General features: G+C 36.6%; 2 protein-coding genes across 2 annotated transcripts; one reads left to right on the forward strand and one right to left on the reverse strand.

The window, feature by feature from the left end:
* Positions 1-1,189: 1,189 nt before the first annotated feature.
* Positions 1,190-5,591, forward strand: LOC121425037 (5-hydroxytryptamine receptor 1F-like). The gene is made up of 2 exons (XM_041620978.1): positions 1,190-3,019; positions 3,721-5,591. Exons 1-2 carry the CDS (start codon positions 2,839-2,841, stop codon positions 4,770-4,772), a joined length of 1,233 nt encoding a protein of 410 aa, XP_041476912.1. The 5' UTR covers positions 1,190-2,838; the 3' UTR covers positions 4,773-5,591.
* On the reverse strand, positions 5,068-13,064 carry LOC121425039 (aqualysin-1-like). Its single transcript, XM_041620981.1, has 9 exons — positions 12,801-13,064; positions 10,743-10,889; positions 10,341-10,484; positions 9,670-9,793; positions 9,195-9,304; positions 8,482-8,629; positions 7,502-7,686; positions 6,932-7,103; positions 5,068-6,394 (listed from the first exon to the last, which is right to left on the reverse strand). The coding sequence occupies exons 2-9, from the start codon at positions 10,866-10,868 to the stop codon at positions 6,249-6,251; spliced, it is 1,155 nt and encodes a 384-aa protein (XP_041476915.1). The 5' UTR covers positions 10,869-10,889; positions 12,801-13,064; the 3' UTR covers positions 5,068-6,248.
* Positions 13,065-13,876: the final 812 nt, after the last annotated feature.

Raw genomic sequence — 13,876 nt, forward strand, 5'->3', positions numbered from 1 at the left:
TTCGACATGACTGAAGTTTCTTTTTATATTATATCTGAAAAGGCTCAGAGGTGACCCTCGGAAAGAGCGGTGCGAATCGTCATCACTAGCTTTTGTTAAAGGCGGCATTCCCACCATTTTCAAGTCACAGGATGGTCAAGGTTTTGTGACAGAACATGTGCTTCCTATCTTTTATTTTCTTCTACACTCTTGGGCAACATACTGTCCACTCAGCAACTGGTTAAAAAAATTATCCAATTCTGGGTAGATTTCAACCAATGCTGTGTAGTTTTCACCCAAAGCACGTATTATTGAATTAAAACTACCCAGAGTTTGATAAAAAATTAACCAATTGTTGTGTGGACATAATGTTGACCAACATTTTAAAGAATGTACTGGTAATCGTAGAACCCTGTATCTGTATGATTTTCTATCATGTCAAATTGTTTAACGAAATAAAACAAAAATAATTTAGGCTGTACTTATGGAATGGTGTGAACCAAGATCACAGGGGCACATTAACGATATGTGATGATCGGCCTGTCTAGGCCTTCTATACGAATTGTTTTGAAAGCAGTCCTGACAAATCCATGTATTGATTTCTGATCCAAATATATGAAAAATCATTCATAAGCTTGATTATTCACCACTGAACTGTATAAACATTAAATCCCAAATAAAATGATAATGGTCAAGCGGTCTTAGATATTGATGTATATTGACCTGATTAATGATGTTATCAAGTCGAAAGACAACAGAATGGTTACAATTGGAATTTTCATTAATTTTAAAAAGGCTTTTGATGCGATAGATCATACTATTTTGTTCAAGAAATTAGAACACTATGTGTTAGAAGGTATGCCCCTTCAATGGTTTATGGATTACTTATCTGATAGATTTCAATCTGTAACTTATAATGGGGCACTCTCTGAGTACAATAAATTGCGGCGTACCTCAGGGGTCTGTTCTTGGACCAACTCTGTTTCTTTTGTATATTAATGATTTACCAAGGTCAAGTAACTATTTCACCTTTAGATTGTTTGCTGATGATTCCAATTTGTTTCATACATTTCAAGCTGGAAAATTTGAGATAGATCTGGAAGAAGTGACCCTTGAATTAAAGAAAGTTCTAAATTGGTGTAATGTCAATAAAGTTACTATGAATTTGTCAAAGACAAATTATATGCTAATTAGAGGGAAGAGACAGCAAATTAAGGTAAGAGGGAAAATTCATCTCATGGACACAGAGGTGCATGAAGTAGATGTTACAACATTTATTGGAGTAGACATTGATAAACATTTGACATGGAAAAATCATATTGCAAAAATTAAATTATGCATACGCAAGAAGGTTGGTATTCTCTATCGACTGAGACACTTCGTACCACGAAGTATTTTGATTCTGCTGTATAAGACATTCATACAGCCCCACATCACATATGGTATTGAAGTCTGGGGTGGAGCTAGAAAAATGATCTAGATTCTATATTATTAATTCAAATAATGGCAGTGCGTGCGATAACATTCAGTACATATATGACAAGATCAGCACCATTATTCAGGGTTCTTAAGATACTTGACATTTACCAACTGTATAGATTATCTATCTGTAGTTTCATGTACGATCTAATTAATACAAATTTGCCACATTCACTGCTACAATATTGTTCACTGATTCAACATAGATATAATACAAGGCAAAAGGAAGACGAGAATCTGTGTATACCAAAGGTTAGGACAAGCTTGGGAAAGGAGTGTTTATCTTATGTAGGCACAACTTCTTGGAATGAGCTACCAACCAAAATCAGAAAGAAACCATCAAGATCAAGTTTTCGTAAAGCTATTGTCGAACATCTGTTGGAATAATGAATTTTGATACCATCTATATGGTAGTTTTGTAAACATCTAGATATCTTTCATATGTAAATGTATGTAAATACTAATTTAGTTAAATTGTTAGGTAGTCATTGCTAGAATGTATTAGTAGACTCACGATTTTCATTCTTAATAACATGTTTCTATCTATCTAGACTAGAAGGGGCCAGACTTGACTAGCATTCATGCTATTTTCTGGTTCCTATTCTTGCTTTTTTATGTATCCATAAATTATTGTCTGTAAACTTGTAAATTGGTATTATCATTGCATTGGATAATAAATAAATTCATTCATTCATTCATTGATCGTGGAACCGTATCCCCCAAGCTGTTTTCACAGGGGTCATTTATCGCAGCAGTTCCCTAGAAAAGGATTAGAAATATTTGTATTTATTCCATAGTCGAAAACTAAAATCATGAAAACACTGTTATTTCGAACTATTTGCAAGTACTCCTTCCCACTCATTTTGCTATATAAAAATTTATTGTAACAAAAACTCGTGACGCACGCTATGAACCAATAACAATCTGGTACCACAAGGCCATTTGAAACAATATAGGGCTTTGAATTATGACATGGAAAACTGAACACCGCCGAAATGATTTTGAACTTTAGGTGGATAGAATGAAAGGGCGTATATGCCTGGCTAATTCATAACTTGGCCTGTTGTCGAATTAGCCACGAATTCACTTTATCGTTGGCGATACGTTGTAATTGATAACACGAGAGTCCACTCTTCACTTAATAATACATTATCCTAATGGCTTTGTGGAATTAGCGATCTCGGTAGCTCAACTTAAGGGCAATGTCGGATTTAAGCGACATTACTCAACAAATTTACTGGATCCATGACTAGGTGATGGGGGCAAATAGCTCGTCTTGGTTGTCTGATGTCGATCGGAAATGAGATCTTCTTCATCACACCAACACTAACATGACTGATGGACAATTCGCAGTTTTTCCTATTTGGAAACATGCTTTGAATGAATGCGGACATTTTGCAATTTACCGTCATGGTTGCTAACAGCACTGACCTGAATACCTGGTATACTGCCAGTCAGGAATGGACTCATGAAACAGGAAGTGAGGGGTACGCCTTTGATTTCAAACAGAGGATAGGCGTTTCTGTTATTTACTCTTTCATTGTTTTATTAGGTGTCACAGGTACGTATCGATATATGGTGTGTGTGTGTGAGTATGTGTGTGTATTATACACACACACACACATATATGTATATATATATATATATATATATATATATATATATACATATATATATATATATATATATATATATATATACATATATATATATACAAACACACATGAATTTGGAAAATGGAGTGTAGCTCTAGGGAACTCTGATGCTAAGCTAACCACTATTCTCTATCCTCATTTCTTCCACAACATATAAAAGAGTTGGCAAATTGACTTAACAATGTTGTTTTTTTGTGGACAGAAATCAATAAAAAATTATCTAATCTTTATTCGATAATAGGAAAGTTTATCATTCCTCGATGAAAATAAATGACCTCTCAAAAACTTAAATTTGATTACTTTAGTGGATGCGTGACGTGATATGCTTTTTTATTTGGATATCGGCCTTTTTATGCTTATCGCAGTTTACAAAAATAATCGTAATTTAGACATATTCGTTTTAAAGAATATTTGTTTGGTACGTTTGCATGATTCTATTTGTCTTTATATTCGAATGCAATATTTTTCAGCAGACTTGACGTATAAAGGATGTAGTTTAAAAAACATTGCCCTCAAGGCTGAATATATTTAAATGAAGAGTGTATTTGTTATTAAAAAATTAGTTTGGCATTCACGACGAGAACAATCTTCTTGACTTTTGAAACAGGGAATGCTTGCGTCATATTGGCTGTACTGTTCTCAAGAAAGCTCCACACCCCTACCAACATCCTTGTGGTAAATCTCAGTGTAACCGACTTCATTACCTGTTGGTCTCTTCTCATCCAAATTATCGTTCTCTTGAACTCAGACCATGTCCTCAGGTTGGTTCCGCGTCCTCTGTGCCTTCTGGCTAGCGGAGTCACCTTCGTAGGAACTGCCTGTAGTCTGATGACGCTGACACTGATTGCCTTCATGCGTTGGTACGTCATAACCCGCAGCATCAGAGGTCATACAGGACTCAACACTACTAGGAAGGTTGCAGCAATGATAGTTTTTGTGTGGACTACCTCGTTGATCGTATCATTGCTTCCACCCGGTCTGGGAATAGGAACCTTGGGTTATAGTATCACCTATAAGCAATGTTGTACCGTAGATGATAATCATCTCGTCAAATACTACAGCATGATGCAAGGCTGCGGGTCCTTCATCCTTGTGATGCTTGCAGTGTACTTTTACACTTCTATATTCTTATTCGTTCGCAAGAATGACAGGAAGTTTACTCAAAGGTTTAGTCATGGGAACATCTCATGTGATGTCAATGAATTAAACTCTGACTTAAAAGAAGAGTCTAAGACAGAGGGGGATACACATCTTCCCACTCGCAGTCTTTCCTATATAGGGGGAAACGGGCATCATCAACAAGATCAAAGCGAGGCAGAGCGTCGAATGGTGGAGCAATTTAGGAAGCGGGAGATAACGTTGACAAAGAACTTATTTGTGGTGTTCTTCATTTTCGTGGTGTGTTTAGTTCCTTTCTCCATAAGCCTTGCCATTCCTGGTGGAAGCATCGTCAATATCTACTTCGCTGTCGTGGTATATTGTAACTCCTGTGTCAATCCCTTGATATACTGCCTAAAACACGACCAGTTCAAAGAGGTTTTAAGGCCATTGTTGAGATGCAGGTGGTCAAAAATTCCGCAGCCCACGCAAATCATCAGGCACCTGTTTCATTCAGATCAACATTCAGAAATTAGCAACATTTATTCTTTATCACGATGAAAATAGTCGCAAACAATCATCCATCTTTCACGCACGTACATAAACATGACTTTCTTTACCAGGCTAATATTGATTTCTGACTTGAAATCCTAAAAGTTTCGATGAAAGGTTTGTCAAGTTGATCTTCAAGATTTTCTTTTTTGATGGGACAAAATTTTAATGTTACATTATATTGGACTTAAATGATCGTTAAAACAGGAATATATGTTTGGTATAAAATCCATTAGTAAAGAAAAAAACGTACTCAGCATATTGCACACGTGGAAGTAGATATAAAAACATTATAAATGTAGACTGTAGTTGATAAAAGAGTTTTTATTATCCCATCTCAAAAATACCATAGTTAACTCTAACAAATAGGAGGAAGAAAGAGATTTTATGTAAATCTGTTAGGTTTCAATTAAGAAATATATGTCGCATACGAAAGTACATAACAGTAGATGCATGTCATCATGCGGTACGTAGTCATGTACTATGTCGGATCGATTATAATGCACTCCTTACAGAAGTTCCCCCAAATGCACGTAAGGCGACTACAGAGTCTGCAAAACTGGGCAGCACGTATTTCACAAAGCTGACCGTAGACATGATACTATTCCATTAGTAAGGGCATTACACTGGCTACCAGTTAAACAAAGAATATTATTTAAGATTCTTTTGTATGTATATAAATCATTTCATGATCATGTACCAAAGTATATCAAGGGGGCACTTCAGGTTCATAATCCTAAACGACAAGGTTTGCGGTCAGGTGGAGATCATCTTCGACTAACCTATCAGACAACCCGGAGTAAGGCTGGTGAACTTAGTTTTACTGTTGCTGCGGCAAAAGAATGGAACAAGCTTCCCATGACATTAAGATCTGAAACTTCTCTTCATATTTAAGAAACAGTTGAAAACGTATTTGTATCCAGGATAGATGTAGCTTTTTAAGTATTGTAAATTGATCTACAGTGTAAACGCTATGATATAGTGTACTATGAATAGCGTTCCTAAATGCCTTATTATTATTAATGTGAAATTGTAGGCATAGTGTATTATCGCATATTCATAAAATTTAGTTGAAACTGCAGAAATTATTCAATAAAATATCTAATATGGCACATAAGGCAAAGTATAAAACAAAGTAGCACAAAAACTTTCTTTTATGGTTGATTTCTAGCTGTATCTGCGTCTTGTTTCAAATTCTACACAAACTATATATACTCATTACTTAGCTAATCATCTGAATGTAAAAAAAACATGTTGAATGTGACTATCATAAAGGAATGTTTATTTTCAAAGAAACTGCATGGAATAAGATGGAAGTCTCTAGTTTTATTATGCAATGCATATAAAATGTATATTAATTAGTTGATTTCTATTAATAGAATGATAATTATATATTCTTTTTAGCTTTGTGATATATAAAAAGGGTTTTCGTCTGTAAATGTTAACGTGGTGTGCTCATGCACAATTTATAAATTAGTATGAAAATCAGGATTCATTGGGGACATAGAGAAGAAGATTTTCCGAATCGTGCAATTCGGTGACTTTGTCTCTGCTAGCTGTTTCTAGGATGACGTCACGAACTTCATTTGGTGATAGGTCAGGATTCAAGCCAAGATGGACCGCAACAACACCTGCCAAAATGAGAAGTTCAACCCATATGAATTGGTGTTAGTACTAAAGTGATAGTGGAAAGTAAGACAAATCTGGCTCTTTCTGTAGCCTTTCCATGGAAGAGGGTAGTCGACAAATGCCAGTGACAGCCATCTCTGTCTTCTTTTTGACGTACGCAATTCTTGATATAAAAAATCTTTTATCGGTATAGGCAACAGACCTGATAGCTTTTCAAATTATAGGAAAGCATACAAATATAGGTAAAACCACTGAAATGAGGTAGAATTCAATTTTTCGTGAACATGTGAATAAAACAGAGTCTAATTCTACTTGGTAGCGGAGGTGATTTATTTCCCCCTAAAAAGTAAGGATGCTTGTAAGCAAGCTACCAGGGAACGGAATTAGGCTTGAGACCCACCCTGTCGGACCTTTTGTAGTGAGGACAAATGTCATACCAAATGACATCAGCGCACCAAGTGAGAATGAAACCCGGGCCAACGGATTGCTGAGCAAGGAAAGGGTGATTAATACAAAAGTTAAGATTTTAAATCACGAACCTGCTACATGAGGGCATGCCATGCTGGTTCCGCTCAGCGATCGATATCCGTCATCAGATCGGTAGTCTGCACTCAGAATGCGATGCCCGGGAGCAAAGATATCCACGCATGCGCCCCAGTTTGAAAAGTAGACCCTGGCATCGTCATCTTGGATCGCACCGACTGTGATTGCCTTTAGAATTGAAACAAAATATGATAATTACTTTTATGTCATTATAAGATTAATCAGGAAATCTAGCAATATAGATTTGTAATATTCCCCCTGAATGAGTCGTTAATAAGTACTATTCCTCTACAATCTACTCTTCCTTGAACGAACATATATGGAGTAAGATAAATGACCTATGTTTTTATCCTTTTAAGGACGCTTCCTTTTTTACACCCTCTTAGCACCATAGTTTATCATCTGCCTCGTATTATATTGCCAGAATGAATAATCGGCAAATCATTTAGGATGGTTCTCTTGATCTTGAGGAATCATATCAGTTGATTTTAGAGGTCTAGGCAACTTATAAAGAAAAATTTGTTCTTAGACATGGACGAAACATGGAGAGGGTCTTTTAACAATACCTCAGGTGCTCTGGCGGGAGAAGCGCGGCATGCATCGTAGTCGCTATTACCAGCCGCTACCACCACCGTTACACCTGCCCTGTGGAGGTTTCCCAATGACTCGTCTACAGAACGAAGTCCACCGCCTCCAAGAGACATGCTAGCAACGGCTGGACGAATACCATTGACGGCAACCCAGTCCATACCTAAAGGGACGATGTAAAAAAATGAGTCACTGACTTGGAAAATAGGGAAAGAGCGAGACATCGAGAGGAAGCAAACTGAACTTGACGAGATTGTATGAAAACTTGTAAAGAATAATCAATGACTATTTTAGACTCGACATACATGTCGATCCGTCATAGAGCTTTCGTTTTACACGACGGATGTTTCTACAAACCATATAATTGACGATAACCATATGCACATCTGAGAAATCGTCGGATCCTCCCGTTTTACAACTGTTTTCGGGATGAATTGGCGCGACGCGGCGTTTTGCTGAAAGCGACGACGATATAATAAAGAGATTTTGGTCACGTGATACTTTTTCAATGCGTCTATGCGAGTAAGTCTTCGTCCTAAAACTCTTCACATCCCCCCCCCCCCAGTGTATCATCCGAAACAGAATAGTCTTTGGAGCTGGAAAGACGTGCAATTGATTCAAAGTGACGCGAACATCTCCGTAGGCCTAACTTGAAGGACATGTAGTAATCAACTTGAAGAGGGGAAATATTGGACTTCTGGGTAATTATGCACTGTATTTGAAATACTGACCATCGATTATGGCAGACCACGAGCCGTATCCATAACATCCAAGAACCCGCACGGCGTATACTTTGGCGGCCTTGGCAACCCCGTATCGTTTGCCTGCGATTGTACCTGCACAATGAGTGCCATGTCCCTGGCAGTCACCTTCGTTCCCCTGCCGATCAAGAATATAAGTTGTCGGTATGAATAGAGAAAGCATCCTATATTTTTGGGGTAAATTACCCAATACTCACCGTCAATGACCGCTGACCATGACCCAGACCCATAACAACCTAGAACCCGTACGGCGTAGACTTTAGCAGCTTTGGCAACACCGTACCGCTTTCCTGCGATCGTGCCGGCACAGTGGGTCCCATGACCTTGACAGTCACCATCATTTCCCTGTCGTTTATGGAAGAGGGGATATTTTCGGTTATGACCTTTAGACAAACTCACCATCGATTACAGATGATGATGAACCGGACCCGTAACACCCAAGAACTCTGACGGCATACACCTTCGCACCCTTGGCCACACCGTATCTTTTACCCGCTATGGTCCCCGCACAGTGAGTCCCGTGACCTTGGCAATCTCCATCATTACCCTATTATAGAATAGTCATGATATCCATTGACGTAATTTATATCTACGTAATTTCAGCAACACGTTCGGACATACTGAATAACAATCCTGGAATTTTAAATAAAAAAAAAAACGATTGCCGATCTTTAGTATCGAAGGTGTGCAGCAGCATCTTGACCATAAATCATGGTATTATCCATGTAGTTTGAAAAGGTTGAAGATCTATGTGAATTATCCCCCCTCGTCGTTTTAGATAATAGTTCACCTCAAGGAAACGGACTTACTGTTTATTATATCAGTTTCTGAAATGTATTTTTTCTGGAACATATTTTTTTCTAGAATCTTTATCAACTCTTCAGATGTCTATGATATATAAGGTACTTACGATAGCATAGTTCATTGCGTCATAGACGAACTCAGCTCTGCCCTCAAAGTCCTCATGTGTTGTTCTGATGCCAGTGTCAAGGACGTATACATTCACACCGCTGCCATTACCTGCACGGTTATAATTATGGAGAAGTCAGTCAATTGAAATGAAGCTCTAAAAGATAACAGCCATTTTGTTCATGTTAATGAAGAAGACAATATGTAATTATTTCTTACAATTTATATTTTGTACTGATTATTTTCAGTCTTATGAAGAAATACACAAATTTTAAACTCATTTGTCAACCAAAGTACAACATAGCACATTAAGTAATTAAATGTCAAACTTGATTTTCTTAAATATTCAACAACAGCAATGACAACATCAACAGCTACCCATCACAGACTGGTAAAATAAGAAAACCTGCAGACATCAAGGTAATTTTGAATCATTTCAAAACGGCAATGAAAGATTGAATAGGTGTATCTATTACCGACTGGAGTATAACTATCATCGAGAGGAAGATCTCTTTGGTTGATCCTGTCAAGTCCCCAGATCTCTGTAGTGTGTGCTAGGCCATCTTCTTCCACGTACTTCACAGAGGGGTGGGCTCGCACCTGTGTTGGTTGGTGTGTGCGTGTATGTATGTGTGTGTGTGGGGGGTGTGTTAGTGGATTTGGTGAGCGTATATGTGTGTAAGTACGGTTTTGTACGTGGCAAGAAAGATACAGGTAAGTGTGTGTGTGTGGGGGGGGGGGGGGTGGGTGAATGCAAGGTTGGTCGAGTGTTTGGGGTGTGTGGAGGGAGAAACAGACAGCTTGTGTGAGAGATAAGAGCTTCGATGTAAGCAAAGTCGTAATTCTTTTTTTTTGCTTCATACCTCGCTTCCTCTCATTAATTGTTTGCATCTTGGCAAGAAAAGAGGTGTGTGGGTTGAATTCAATGCAAAAAATGATTTCAAAATCTCATGTGCCATTTTTACAGATAAAAATATATGAATATTACAATCTTCATTATCATAATTATTATTATTATTGAAATGCTACCCGTTGAGAGGGTTGAAAGTGCAACATGACTTGCTTCATTCCGCCAATATGCAAGCTTTCGGCCAAAATGATTAAGTTTAAGTTTTAATGATGAAAAACATAACAAAAAAACTCTTACCACTGCTAAGGCCTCCTTTGATAAAGATATTGCAAATCCATTGAGGACCCTGTTGTACTCTTTCAGAGGGTTGTTGAATGTTATACTTTTCAGCCGTGATTCGTCATGAAGAGATTGTAGAACGTTTGGAAGCACTGCATTCCTCTGCCAGATGAAAGACAATTTTACAAATTTATCAAATCAGATTTACACAATTTTAAATGATAATCGTGCTTTTATACATTTCATTTTTTCGGGAAAAAGTCACCCAGATACTGTAACATATTCTCAATAAGGTATATGATTGCTCTAATATCCAAACGACACAAAAAGAGACTATCCTAATCTAATAACCCTATCTAATAATCTAATATTATGCTTTTCGTCGACTTATCGGAAATACTATAATTCCCCAGTACTCACCTTCAGGACTACGATGTACTGCTCCTTAATGGCTTCTCGTGTTTTGAATAGAGGAGCTCGACGAGCCGCCACAATCGCACCAGATAGCAAGATGGAGAATGAGAGGATGGAGACAATGCACCGCATTTTTTAGGTTATCGGGTAAATCTATATAATAATAATAATATAGGGTATTTATATTGCGCACATATCCACCTTGTTAGGTGCTCAAGGCGCTCCTATATTACCCGGCTAAGCTATAGGCGTTCATAGCGCACACAGTTTTTTGAGGGATTACTTCCTACCGGTACCCATTTACCACACCTGGGTTGAGTGCAGCACATTGTGGATCAGTTTCTTACTGAAGGAAATTACGCCATGGCGGGATTCGAACCCACGACCCTCTGTTTCAAAGTCCGAAGACTAATCCACTGGGCCACAACGCTCCACGATTAATATTAATAGTATTAATGAATAAAATTTTATTAACGTTAGTAACTAAGAGCACTAAAAATTATAAAAATTCATGATTCAGGTAAATAGTCCTATTGTCATGATTGTAGCTCGCTCAAGACTCGTCGAGTAGACATGGATTCTTCCTTATAGATTATCGATCAGGTATCTGTGTACAGGTTGTTGGATGGTCTTCCCCAATTGCTTAATAATAACAAAAACCACCAACAACAATAATACTACCAATGAAAATAATGATAATAACGATGATGATGATAATTATAACATTGATGATGAAAATGATATTAATAATAATAAATAGATTTATACAGCGCTTTTTGCCCGAGAACATAAAACACTGCTTTTATTTGTTTTTGTCATGAGCTATTGAATTACAAAACTCGATAATTTTTTTTTATATATCATTTATTGATTTGTTATCCTGCTTTAAACATCAAAATAATATTCTATCGATAGAGTTATATCTATTATATTTTGGCCAATATTCGGATTCTTAACTATTTAAAATCTTTTGAATCGAAGAAATTCAGGTTGAATATAATATACAATAAATTTTTGAGGAAATATAACGGGTGGACTTGTCTGTTGATAAAATGATAATTGGTTTAAAAAACTTAATGATAGCAATCATTACCAATTCGTATGCTTATGTTTGTATATTTATACTGATTCCTCAATCCAGGGGGTAGGAGGTGACTACCATGACTGTCATGATTTCACAAAAATGAACGTGAGTGGGAGAGGAGAAGTAACCAGGAAGAAAATCAAAAGTGGCGTCTATTTCCAGTGACTATAATTTTTCAAAGTTGAGAAAAAAATTTAACCAATGTGATTTTCGCTATATTTTCATTGTGACTTTATATGAATAAAAAACTAAGGCGTGTAAGTCTCAATAATCTCTCTTGTATAATATTTCTGACTGAAGTTTTTTGTTTTTTTTTGTCATTGAGGAAAACGATACAGACTTTTGGATGAACTAAATCTAAATGGGGCGTTTGCCCTTCATCGTGCGAAGGTTCAAAGTCCGAATGCGATAGTTGTCATTTATTACTTAAACAAAATGATTAGGTCTAATTATCCTTCGGTTCTATTTGATCTCACCAAGCTTATAAAACAAGCTTTTGAACGGCAATACTGCACATTTCATAATATAATATTCATTTCTATTTAATAATAAGTAACAATGTAAGTTTTATGATTTGGCCACGAGTATAGCAATGCATGCAAATCTAGGTGAATCCTCTTTATTTTCTAGTACTCATTCAGTAAGTCCAAAGAAATAATTCTATTTATAGGTTCAAGAAAAATCCCCAGCTTTCTCACATTTATCTTAAAGCATTAACTCCTAGACTAAATAAACTTAATCAACATTGATCTTTAGGCAGGCACAGCAGGTGTTGATGAAAATAGATGGGAATAACTGTGAGGTTCTCTATTTAGTCTGCACATATAATAACTAAAATGTATGGGACAATTCAACACAATAATGGAACTCTTGTGGCGAAATAACAATTGCCTCCTGCACTGAATATTGCAATATCATGTTAAGCTATTGTCGCCTTTACTTTATACAGTGAACGGTTAGAGAAAAATCGTAATACTTACATTTTGTATATGAAACAAGACTGAGTCAGAAACACCGGGTCGTGGGTTCCGCTGCCTTTAAGAATAGCCGAACTCCTTCAACATGTTAAATAACTAGCTGATAACCATACTAACTTCGTGTCTCTCCCCCTATAAAGCGATTAGGCTAAGACTTATCAATAATTTACACCAGTGGTCGAAGATCAATAAGATTAATGGGCTAAAGTTATCGGTATTTGTTCGACCTGCAACGCACTGCCCAATTAATTATCTTCAAAACTAAAGTTTAATATGATATCTTAGTTGATGACCGTATTACTTGATTTGCATTTATATCATTATGTCGAGTGAGAACATGCCGCAAACGTTACGTTACCACGGTAACAATTTTATTTTCCAAACCCCTTGTTTGTTACCAATTTTTATGATCTCATCTTAACTTACATCATGTACATTGTTACTAAAATGGCATCCTGCTAGCCTATTTGGAGAGTCAACATTACAATCAGGCCTTGATATATACTCAGCCTTTTTCTCCATGACTTGTGAAAATATAAGATAAAGCATTGTCGCATGGAAGAGAGTTAACATTCTTGTTCCTGACTATAATGATAATAAGAAAAGAGTGACACTGCCAATTGGAGTCGCTAAATTTATATTCTTGCTTTTTCCCTTCAAATTTAGATAAAGATGAACCATTTATTTATATAATGAAGAGATGGTGGATGTTTTCAGATCATTACACACGTTATCTCACATCTGTCTATATTTCATGAAATGCAAACCGTTTGCTTCATGCGAGGAACATCGGGCCAAATAAAATATGATGTAGAGTGACAATCCTGTCCAATCAATAAATGAATCGCAAAATTGTATGAAATAGAAATAGAAGAAAGTAAAATAATCTTGGAGCATTCATCATTTTCATTTGATTTTTTTTATTGACGATGTTTGAAAATACATTGAACTGGGACCAATCTCAAATACGTATATGTTGCAACAGAGCCTTTACACGTTGATATGTTCAAAGTAGTTATCTGGATTAAAAATGAATGGAAACGGTTTTAATGTGAATAAATGTTTCTCATTGTCAATAT

The sequence above is a fragment of the Lytechinus variegatus genome, chromosome 12 (genome assembly GCF_018143015.1).
Source record: "Lytechinus variegatus isolate NC3 chromosome 12, Lvar_3.0, whole genome shotgun sequence".
NCBI classification, from domain to species: domain Eukaryota; kingdom Metazoa; phylum Echinodermata; class Echinoidea; order Temnopleuroida; family Toxopneustidae; genus Lytechinus; species Lytechinus variegatus.